General features: G+C 33.3%; 1 protein-coding gene across 2 annotated transcripts in view; it reads left to right on the top strand.

Annotated features, from left to right (window-relative positions):
• The window catches only part of EPHA3 (EPH receptor A3), a 355,098-nt gene that overhangs the window by 295,251 nt on the left and 47,454 nt on the right, over positions 1 to 12,393 (top strand). For both annotated transcript variants that reach the window (XM_024761400.1, XM_024761401.1), the window contains exons 10-11: positions 4,560 to 4,685; positions 10,786 to 10,971. In XM_024761400.1, the coding sequence (XP_024617168.1) occupies positions 4,560 to 4,685; positions 10,786 to 10,971 (312 nt within the window). The remainder of the gene's footprint in view (positions 1 to 4,559; positions 4,686 to 10,785; positions 10,972 to 12,393) is intronic.

The following is a 12,393-nucleotide window of genomic DNA, read 5'->3' as shown; positions in this document are numbered from 1 at the left end:
CTATCAAACTGCCAATGGCATTTTTCACAAAACTAGAACAAAAAATTTCACAATTTGTATGGAAACACAAAAGACCCCGAATAGCCAAAGCAATCTTGAGAAAGAAAAATGGAGCTGTAGGAATCAGGCTCCCTGACTTCAGACTATACTACAAAGTTACAGTAATCAAGACAGTATGGTACCGGCACAAAAAAAGAAATGTAGATCAATGGAACAGGATAGAAAGCCCAGAGATAAACCCACACATATATGGTCACCTTATTTTTGAGAAAGGAGGCAAGAATATACAATGGAGAAAAGATAATCTCTTCAAGAAGTGGTCCTGGGAAAACTGGACAGCTACATGTAAAAGAATGAAATTAGGACACTCCCTAACACCATACACAAAAATAAACTCAAAATGGATTAAAAACCTAAATGGAAGGCCAGACACTATAAAACTCTTAGAGGAAAACATAGGTAGAACACTCTATGACATAAATCACAGCAAGAGCCTTTTTTACCCACCTCCTAGAGAAATGGAAATAAAAACAAAAGTAAACAAATGGGGCCTAATGAAACTTAAAAGCTTTTGCACAGCAAAGGAAACCATAAACAAGACGAAAAGACAACCCTCAGAATGGGAGAAAATATTTGCAAATAAAGCAACTGACAAAGGATTAATCTCCAAAATTTACAAGCAGCTCATGCAGCTCAATATCAAAAAAACCAACAACCCATTCCAAAAATAGGCAGAAGACCCTAAACAGACATTTCTCCAAAGAAGATATACAGATTGCCAACAAACACACGAAAGGATGCTCAACGTCACTAATCATTAGAGAAATGCAAATCAAAACTACAAGGTATCACCTCACACCAGTCAGAATAGCCATCATCAAAAAATCTAGAAACAATAAATGCTGGAGAGGTTGTGGAGAAAAGGGAACCCCCTTGCACTGTTGGTGGGAACGTAAATTGATACAGCCACTATGGAGAATAGAATGGAGATTCCTTAAAAATCTAAAAATAAAACTACCATACGACCCAGCAATCCCACTCTTGGGCATATACCCTGAGAAAACCATAATTGAAAAAGATTCATGTACCACAATATTCACTGCAGCTCTATTTACAATAGCCAGGACATGGAAGCAACCTAAGTGTCCATCGACAGATGAATGAATAAAGAAGATGTGGCACATATATACAATGGAATATTACTCAGCCATATAAAGAAACAAAATTGAGTTATTTGTAGTGAGGTGGATGGACCTAGAGACTGTCATACAGAGTGAAGTAAGTCAGAAAGAGAAAAACAAATACTGTAAGCCAACACATATATATGGTATCTAAAAAAAAAAAAAAAAGTGGTTCTTAAGAACTTAGGCACAGGACAGGAATAAAGATGCAGACATAGAGAATGAACTTGAGCACACGGGGAGGGGGAAGGGTAAGCTGGGACAAAGTGAGAGAGTTGCATGTACATATATACACTACCAAATGTAAAATAGATAGCTAGTGGGAAGCAGCCGGATAGCACAGGGAGATCAGCTCAGTGTTTTGTGACCACCTAGAGGTGTGGGATAGGGAGGGTGGGAGAGAGACGCAAGAGGTAGGAGATATGGTGATATATGTATATATATAGCTGATTCACTTTGTTATTAACAAAAACTAACACAACCTTGTAAAGCAATTATACTTCAATAAAGATGTTAAAAAAAAAAAAAGAAATTGAAGATGACACAAATAAACTGCAAGATAGCCCATGCTCATGGATCTAAAGAGTTAATATTGTCAAAATGGCCCCAGTACCTAAACCATCTATAGATCCAGTATAATCTGTATCAAAATTCCAATGGCATTTTTCAGAGAAGTAGAAGGAACTATCCCAAAGTTCATATGGAATTACAAAGACCTCAAATAGCCAAAGCAATCTTAGAAAGCTGGAGGCATCACACTTCCAGATTTCAAATTATATCATAAAGTTATAGTAATAAACACAGTATGGTACTGGCATAAAACAGGCACATAGACCAATGGAGCAGGATTGAGAGCCCAGAACTAAACTCATGCATATGGCCAACTAGGGAGCCAAGAATACTCAATAGGGAAATGATAGTTTCTTCACTAAATGATGTTGGGAGAACTGGATATTCATTTGCAAAAGAATGAAACTACACCATCATCTTACATCACTCACAAAATGTAACTCAAAATGAATTAAGGACTTCAACATAAGACCTGAACTTATAAAATTTTAGAACAAAAATAGAGAAAAAGCTCATTGACATAGGTCTTAGCAATGATATTTTTGGATAGGAACCCCAAAACACCAGCAACAAATGCAAAAATCAATAAGCATTACTACATTAAACTAAAAATCTTCTGCACAGTGGAAGAAACAATTAAGGAAAAGAAAAGGGAATCTATAGAATGGTAAAAACATTTGCAAACCATATATCTGATAAGAGGTTAATACCCAAAATACATAAGGAACTCAACAGCAAAAACCCAAGCAATCCAATTAGAAAATGGGCAAAAGACATGAATAGACATTTTTTCCAAAGAACACATACAAATGGCTAACAAGTACATAAAAAGGAGCTCTATACCACTAACCATCAGGGATATGCAAATCAAAATCACAATGAGATACTGTCTCACATCTGTTAGCATGACTATTCTCAAAAAGACAAAAGATAACAAATGCTGACAAGGATGTGTAGAAAAGGAGATCTGGTGCACTGTTGGTGGGAATGTAAATTGGTATCACCAATATTGGAAAAGTACAGAGGGTTCTCAAAAAATTAAAAATACAACTACAATATGGTTCAGCAATCCTACTGATGGGTATATATTGAAAGGAAATGAAATCACTATCTCAAAGGTATATCTGCACCTCCATGTTTACTATAGCATTCTTCACAACAGTCAAGACATGGAAATAACCTAAGTGTCTACTGACAGATGAATGGATAAAGAAAATGAGGTATATTTATAGAATGGAATATTATTTATCCATATAAAAGAAGGAAATCCTACCATTTGTGACAACATGGATGGACCTTGAAGGCATTTTGCTAAATGAAATAAGCCAGAGAGAGAAAGACAAATGCTTTATGAACTCACATGTGGAATATAAAAATATCAAACTCATAGAAACAGAAAATAGTATGGTGGTTGCCAGGGGCTGAGGGATGGGGAATATGGGGAGATGTTGGTCAAACAGTACAAGCTTTCAGTTAGAAGATGAACAACTTCTGGGGATCGAAGGTGCTGCATGGTGACTCTAGTTAACACTAGGAAGTTGCTATGAGAGTAGAGTTTTAACATTCTCATGCTAACAACAACAAAAAAGGTAATAATGTGAGATGAGGAATGTTTTAATATTATTGTGGTAAATATTTCACAATATATATGTGTATCAAACGATCACATTGTACACTTTAAACCTACACAATGTTATGTCAATTATATTTCAATAAAGCTGGGAAAAAGTGATAGAAAAAAAAGAAAGAATCCATGTCCCTTGCTAAAATAATTTTACTAATATTATTCACCATTATGAAAATTAAAATCAATATTATTAGTATATATACTATGGCAGTTAAATTACAGTGTCCTTTAATGTTAGAGCATGTTTATGTACTTTAATAGATTTTAGGTTTCCTTTTTAAAAATTTAGTTTTCTTTCAGAGAAAGTTAGTTTCTTGAGCATTCCAAATTGTTTCAAATATGAATTATATTTCCAAATGATAGGAATTTTATTAATATTATATCAAATCCAAAATGATTCTCCTGTATCTTTTGTCTGTGCTATTTTAATTGCAGAACATCATGCAAATTTTTCACCTTCAAAAAAATTCAATAAAGAAATATACTATGAAGAAAGCTTATATTTAATAAGCTATAAATATGATTTATGTTTGGAATTTAGCTCCTTACCACAATTATTAAACTTATAGAGAGCACTTATATTGCTTTTAACCATGTTGAAAAGCTACATAATAAGATTTCAGTTAATTTAAACTAGATTAGTATATACATATAATACCCATATTATGTATATGTAAACTCACAGCTTAACGTAAATCTATAAATGCAGTGGGGAATTTTGATTGTGACTGTTAATAAAAGCAGAATAGTGTCAGATGAAAGACATGCTGTTTTATATCCTCTAATTACATCAGCTATTCCGCCTTATGAAAGTATGTCACAAGCTTTCCTTTATTGTCACATGTGGCACTATAATAGATATTTGGTTACCACACTGTTTACAGAGTCACAAACGTGTGATAGTGTGATGGCATTCACTCACTGCTGCTACTGGTAGTAATTACTAGGCCTACTCAATTCTGAACCATTTTTCTCTCCTCAAGAACCCCCTCCTTGAATGTCCATTTTCCTTCTAGTGTTTTTACAGAGAAAGTTCATTGTGGCACCTCTTTCTGTTTCATTACGGTTTAATGTCATGGGGATTTTTTAAAAAACCAATAATAATGTTATCATGAATTCACACAGTAAAGATTTTATAAATGCCTTTCTTCCTAAATGCCTTTCTTCCTTTCCTTAAACAGTAAAACTTCCAGGTCTCAGGACTTACGTTGACCCGCACACTTATGAAGACCCTACCCAAGCAGTTCATGAGTTTGCTAAGGAATTGGATGCCACCAACATATCCATTGACAAAGTTGTTGGAGCAGGTAACGACCGCAGTAATCTCACTGTCCACCTAGTATGTTAATTACAAGTCTACAGCTATGCATAAGAATGCTGCCTGAGATTGACTGCTCAGGTTCTCAGGCCAAAGTATATTGCTATGAAAATAGACATTTTCTGATTTCATGATAAAAGGCAGGCAGTAAATAAATGAAGGAGTATTTAATGGAATGTAATGATTTCAAAGGTGCCAGACCTACAGACTCAGAGACCACGGCCAGCTTGCTATTTATTGAATTTCAGAGCGGGCAGCCGCCGCAGCTCAATCTCTCCATGGCTATGCTGATCATGTGTCACAAAGTCTATCTGGCTAAATGGGGATAACAGGATAAAAGTGTGTCTTACTTTAAATGAGCCCACTAAGTGAAAATTTTGATTTGTAGAGAAAAAGTAATTCTAGAATCTTCTTTGGAATTAAAAAACAAAGACAACACAAAATAAAATAAAAGACATATTTTATACAAATTCCATCACAACTATATTGAGAGGATAGTTTAAATAATGTGAAGTGCTCTGTTTTAATACTTGCTTGTAATGGTATATAGTTTTAAAGTATTTGTGTTGAAGCTTGTTTTCATATAGACATACTTTTGTTCTAATTATTAATTTGCTCAATCACAAATTCATTAACAAACACCTATGGAGTGTTAATAGGTGTCACAGTTGTGTATTTCTAAAATATAGATATTATTAATAGCAGTTGAGTATTTCCAAAAAATTATATTTATAAAATAACAGTATTTTATAAAATTACACATAAACATATGGCATTCACAGAATATGCAGTGTGCATTTTAATAAAACTACTACTCAAAAGTAAAAATAAACAATATTGTACAATAATTGTACACAGTCATCTCATTCTTCAATATTGCTCTAAAAACAAACACGAGCTAGTTATGTCTATGTGGGAAATAGAGTGAAAGTATGAAAAATGAACTTTTTGAATTATGCATATCATATCAGATCACATTTTCTGCAAGTACTCTATATATGACTGATGCTTTTTTACACAAATGTGCATATAATTTTCTGTTTCTTTTTCTATGTACTAAAGAATTATTTATAACTCAAGTAGTATTTACTATTCAAGCAGGATAATCTGAGTAATTCATATATTATCTAAATAAAATGATAGTTTTGTAAATCTTCTCTTCTAATTTTCTTAATGTTATATCCTCTTAAAATTCACATGTGCAGGTAATATGAAAATATGAAACTAGCAATTCATAAAAGGAAACTAGAATAAGTACTTCCTTTTTCACAATCTAAGACTTAAGAATACACACATTCACTGTACATCTATGTTAATTCAGCCTAAATTAATCCAGATATATATTGATTACTCTTTCATTTGTACAGTTCTGCTTTGTCAACTACTCCATGGTGCAGAGGGGCTTTGTCATGCTGGTTTTAATGCTGCCCCACAAGAATGCACTGTTCTCCAGCATGGAAGGTGCCGTAGCATATGCAGCAAAAGACTTTGCACACTCAACTGGAGAATGTGATGAGAGAAGGTCAACCAATGTCCAGAAGGTCAAACATATTGTGACCTTGAAATTTGGAGCCTTCTGCATTAATAAAAGCTTATATATACAGATGTTATTGACAAAGCCAGGTATCTAGAACATAGTAGTGTGAGACAAAGCATACTCATTAAAAATGGTATCTCATCAATGAGATAAAGGGAAAGACTGTACTGAATCACCTAATAATCCTTGATGCTCATTAAAGATTAAAACAGATCCTCTTTTTCCTTTCTTTCTTCAAACATTTGTAAAAAATTAGACATATGCTGCCATTTTGGAGTTTTGCAGCCAATAGTCTCATTTGCCACATTAAGAGCTATAGAACTGTGCCTATTTTGTTTGCAAATATATATATCTTCAAGGTTGGTTATGCTTCGCCTGGAAGATTTCTTTATAAAATGCACTCGCAATTCTAGTCTGTCTTGATTAGCCTTTAAATGATTTGTCATTACAAAGATAGAATATGAAATCAAGGTTTTGAAGGCTATCATTTTTTCACATTTTGTTTGGTAAAATTTTAAATGTCTACAAAAATAGATGGAATTGTAAAATAGTATAATGAACCTGCATGTAACCATTTCTACAGCAACTTCAATCACAGTCCACTCATGACCAGCCTTCTTTCATTTATACTCTTACCCACTTCCTATACCTTTTAAAATTAAAAAAAATAATGTTGTCCACAAAAAATTAGTAATCATGCTAAATTGATTAGCACCTTCTTTTTTTTTTTAACATCTTTATTGGGGTATAATTGCTTTACAATGGTGTGTTAGTTTCTGCTTTATAACAAAGTACATCAGTTATACATATACATATGTTCCCATATCTCTTCCCTCTTGCATCTCCCTCCCTGTCACCCTCCCTAAGCACCTATCTTCTATTGTTAAAAGGCTGAATCTTTTATTCAATGACAGAACTTTCACAGTCAATTAAATATACAGGAAGACTATATGTGGACTAACTCTTTAGTTTTCTGTCAAAAATTTTATACAAAGAAATAGATATAACAAACTCTCATTTATACATTGAAAAACCAGAAGAATTATAACTATATTGCAAATTACAAAATTAAAATTGAGGCATGAATTAACTTTCTCAAGGTAGTATAATTTTGTTAGTGAGGAATTCATAATGACCAAAATTCCTAATTTTATTCCTCAATCCAACCATTATTTCAAAGTTTCCCAAAGGTAGAAAATATTTAATTCCTATTCTGTGCTAGACATTCACATGATTTTAATTTTATTAGACTTTTAAATAGGTATTATTATCTCCATTTCACCAGATGAGGAAACAAAAGCTGAAAATGTGAATGGCCCATGGTCACATAGATATTAATTAGGAAGCCAAAATCTGAAGCTTGTACTTTTCAACTTTAAAGTTTATGCTAGACACTAATGATCACAATAGTGCCTTCTAAGATTTTTTTGAAGATGAATCGAGATAATCCATGTATAGTGCTTAGCTGACACAACAGCATTGTTCAGTGTGTCTTTTTATTCTTCTTCTCTTATTAAAACAGTGGAAGGAGAATGGGCTTTGACTAGTGCAGAGGGTCATTCCTCTTAAACACAAGTGCATTATTTCCTGTTTTAAATGAAATTAGCATAAGAAATTTTATTTTGAGCAATTGTGCATTTTGTACCTTAAATCAAAATACAGTGTACCCATTCTCATAAAGCATATTTTATTTCAAAGGGCAAATAAACACTGATGCACTTAATTATTTAAAAAATCAAGTAGTATCTTCTCAAATGAACTTCTTGTAGCTGTGCTTTTATTTAGAAATGACAGGATCTAAATTTTGTTTCTTACAGGTGCAAAGTTAATTGAACCATATAAAATTGGCTAGATGGAAAAGTTAGGCATTGCATTTGTCCAGTCTTTGTTAATTTTTCCAACACTGTTCTTTTAAGAACAGTTATTATAAAGAGAATTGAATTACTATGTAACATTTCTATGTCTAGTATAATCTATTTGTGACAATTTCTAGTATTTATCAGATAAAATAAACACATTTCTAAATTTTATGATTTTTTTAAATACTAGCATTACTGAAACACCATTTTCTGAATTTTGAAGGTAGATAACATGTCCATATGTCCAGCTCTCCCACTGAGAACAAAGGAAGAAACACTAATTGGGCCACTTGAAATTCAAACTCTTCCCCTAGATCTCCCGAGTGAGGTACTTTCACAACATTCTTTCCTTTACAAGTACTTGTCCAATATGACATTAAGCTTGTTATCACCGTGATCATCACAACCATCTCTTTTTACATTAATACAGAATTTGACATTTTAAAAAGAACTTTAGTATTTATTCTTCACCTTGATCTAACTCTTAAGAAGTAGATAGATATTTATCCTTCTTAAAGTAAATTTGAACTCAGAGAAGAATGGCTAACACTTAGATGGCACGTACTATGTGTCTGGCTCTCTTCTAAGTCCATTCTAAGTGCATTCTATGTACATTAATTCCTTTAACTGCACAAAAATTTTATGAAGTAGACAAAATTGGTGTCCCTATGTTATAGATAAGGAGACAAAGGCACAGAGATGTTAAGAGAGTCACTCAAAATCACACAGATAATAAGTGACAGAGACTGAATTAGACCCTAGACAATCGGCTCCAGAATCCATGCTCTATCTCACAGTTCTGTACTGTCTGTCCTGTAAACTAACAAGTGACTTGTCACTTAGAATAAATGGTAATGACTTCCAAATTTAAAACACAATCCATTACACTCTATTGATCCATGATAATGGCAGAACTTTTTTTCAGAATATGAAAATTCATGATGGATGCCTCCTTGTGGTTTGCCCAAACTTAATGTTTACACAAAGTGAACTGGGGTTTTGGGCAATGTTCTGATAGCTCTGCATAAAGAAAGAAACTCTTAGTCTTGTTTACAAATTTTAACAATGACTTACTTTGCTTCATAACTTCTCCTAAAGCTCACACATCTATAATGGCATATTCTTCCTTTGATTTAAAAAAAGATCATTGAGTGTTCTCAAGTTCTGCCCCTAATTCTCCCCATAATCCTAAAAAACACCCTAGCTGCAGATATTACTATCATCTCTGTACTTCCTTGAGGGGAAGAAATTAGATCTGCCTTTATTACCATTATATCTCCGTGTTTTTCATAGTATCTGTAATACTGTTGCCAATTGATGAATATTTATTAAATAAATGTATGAATACCTGCTTTTGGACATTAAATGAATTTGACAAGTTATAGTACAAGTCATTGTTTTGAAAACAGTGGCAAGACTGGATTCCTGAGCAAGGGAGGGTCAAGTCTAAGGGAGTTTAGAACTTTCTGGAGAGAAGCAAGTCATTTGTAGGGATGCAGCTGATAAATCATTAAGACAACCTGCTGCTTTTGTGGTTGAAGGACTTACTTGGATGAAAAATAGAGAAGTATCTCACTACTTGACACCTTCTTTCTGGCTGACCCATGGGGCATGGGCCCTGTACAAAAACTCACAGTGAAAAGGTTGGACCAAAAATGTTTTTCCATTCCATAGAGAGCCTAAAAATTGATCATGTAATTTTTCTTTTCAGAAAAACCTTTCATTTGCTGTTAAAAATTATTTTTTAAAATGTTGTACAAAACCCATGTAATAATCTGCACAATATTAGGATTTCTTCCTTGAATGAGGAACAATCAATACATGGCACTACTTTATGGCAATCACTGTGGCAGCAGTGGAGACAGAGAAATGAATGTAAAGGATCTCTGCTCTCAAGGAGCTCAAAATCAAATGAAAGCATTATGGGTGAATCTTCTCAATAACAATGTATGTGAAGATAGTGACCAAACTAGTTCTAGGCAATTTTATATCAATTAAATTAGACTACGTAAAAATCAGCAACACTCCATATTCAACAAATTCTGATTGTGCATTTAAGATAACTTTTTTATTGAAGACATTGGATCTAAGAAAATATTCCTACAGTAATTCTTTAGATACGATTCAATACTGATAGATTATTTTTCTCTTTCCAGAGCCCCAGAGAACTTTACAACTAGTATGTGAATAATACAACACACCCTACTCCGTAAAATGACTTGATAGCTTATTCTTTTATTCCCATTTTCAGAGAGCTGGAAATTATAGCTAAATTGGCCCTGGTAAAAACAGAATACTGATAAACATCTGAAATTTAATCCAATGTTTAACCCATTATATGGTGCTGGTGCTGGTTGATTACCCTGAGGAAATGGTAGCTATGAGAACAAGGAATTAAAAAATCTAATAGATATAACTTTTGACTTCCCTCTTATTCTTTCATATGTCATTATTCATAGTGTAGTACTTCAAAATACATGAGGCTTATCACAAGGTCCATTTTCCACCAGGGTGTGGATGTCCTGGAGTTTCTTATTACCATCTTCCAAAATAATTTGGAAGCCTACAAGTGTACATCTTGCAGGTCAATTATTGAATTGGAATTATTAAGGGAAAACAGTTGCTCCCTACTGATGATTTTTTATAGTATAATTTCTTACCTTTTCTTGTTTTGTTCTTCTGCATTCTAACAGGTGAATTTGGAGAGGTGTGCAGTGGTCGCTTAAAACTTCCTTCAAAAAAAGAGATTTCAGTGGCCATCAAGACCCTGAAAGTGGGCTACACAGAAAAGCAGAGGAGAGACTTCTTAGGAGAAGCAAGCATTATGGGACAGTTTGACCATCCCAATATCATTAGACTGGAGGGAGTTGTTACTAAAAGTAAGTGAAGTCATAAGACTGATTTTGTGTATGTTGAGCAGAGGTTGTTTAAACCCAAAGTCAATAATTTAAGAATTTGGGTCTTTTTTTCATGAGTACCTGTTAGTCCTAACCAAAAACAAAGCAAAACAAAATGAAAAAAAAAAAAATCAAAAAACAAAAACAAAACCTCAGTGTTTTAGGGTTAACATGTATTTCTTTGACAAGAGACCAAAGACATTTAACTAGTATTATTTTGACAGTGCTATTGTAGACCTTAAAAAGCTTTAAAAATTTAGGATCTAAATATTGGACTATAGTAATACATGCTGATTAAACTACAGTTAAGTGAATCGTGTAGAACTTTCTGTCATGTAGAGTAGCAAGGAAAAAACAATGACTCAATTTTGACAGAAATTGCTGGGAACTCCTGGCTAGCTGCCTTTTCTTTTACTGTTCACTAGTTTCATTTAAGCTTCCAAATATTTACCCCCCTGGCTTTAGGGAAATTATGAGAGTTTTGGGAGTGCTTCTGAGCTGTAAAGATTGGAATCACATTAGACCCAAACCCTTTTCTTCATTCTCTGTGGATTTCAAATAATTCTCATCTAGAGTCCCAGATGGATTCTTGACTACTCTGGGGAAGCTCTGGCTTACAGCCTGCGACAGAGATCTGAAATTATTTCCATGATGATTTCTCCATCCAGGCTCAAAAGGGATCCCATGAGACAGATATGTGATTTTTGGCTCCAGTCCCAATGAAAACCTCTTGAGAATGCTCTGGGATGTTGTTTTTCTCAAGATTTTGGGGCACAAGATGAAGAATAAGCTAAATTGGCAGTAGCAGAATTCTTAGAGTGAAAGACAGCATATGGCAGGGAATTTGGCATCCTTTAGGGGATAATTCATTGGCACCATATTTACATATTCTGTGGTTACCAACAGACATTGCACATTATATTTTTCACAATGATATTTTTCTTTAACATTACGTGGAGCACTTTCCAAATGGCACTAATACCTATTATCATTTTTATGAGTAAAAAGGCAATTCCTTACTCACAAGAGCATGGTATAATTGAAATATACTTTGATTTCCTTTAGAGTTTTTTAATATAATAAGTGTGGTTAAGAATTTAACAATGTAGGAGAACTTAACCATAAACTATAGGCCCATATTAAGTCTTCTTAGAAGCATATTTTTCCCTCTGTACTCCTAAAAATGAGGCTACATTAGTTGTAACACTAAAATAAGTTCTGATGAAAAATGTCTTTTTAATTTTTAAAAATGAATAATAAAAATACTATTAATATTTAATAATAAAAATTTTATAATAAAAATACTAAGGATTGGGAAAAAGTATGAAATATTTGTTCCTTCAGGGCAAGACCATATCTATAGAGTATCCTACTTAATATCCTTAGAATTATAGAATCATGTCT

This window comes from Neophocaena asiaeorientalis, unplaced genomic scaffold (assembly GCF_003031525.2).
Source record: "Neophocaena asiaeorientalis asiaeorientalis breed wild unplaced genomic scaffold, Neophocaena_asiaeorientalis_V1.1 scaffold635, whole genome shotgun sequence".
Lineage (NCBI taxonomy): Eukaryota > Metazoa > Chordata > Mammalia > Artiodactyla > Phocoenidae > Neophocaena > Neophocaena asiaeorientalis.
This window is presented reverse-complemented; position numbering and strand designations above follow the sequence as displayed.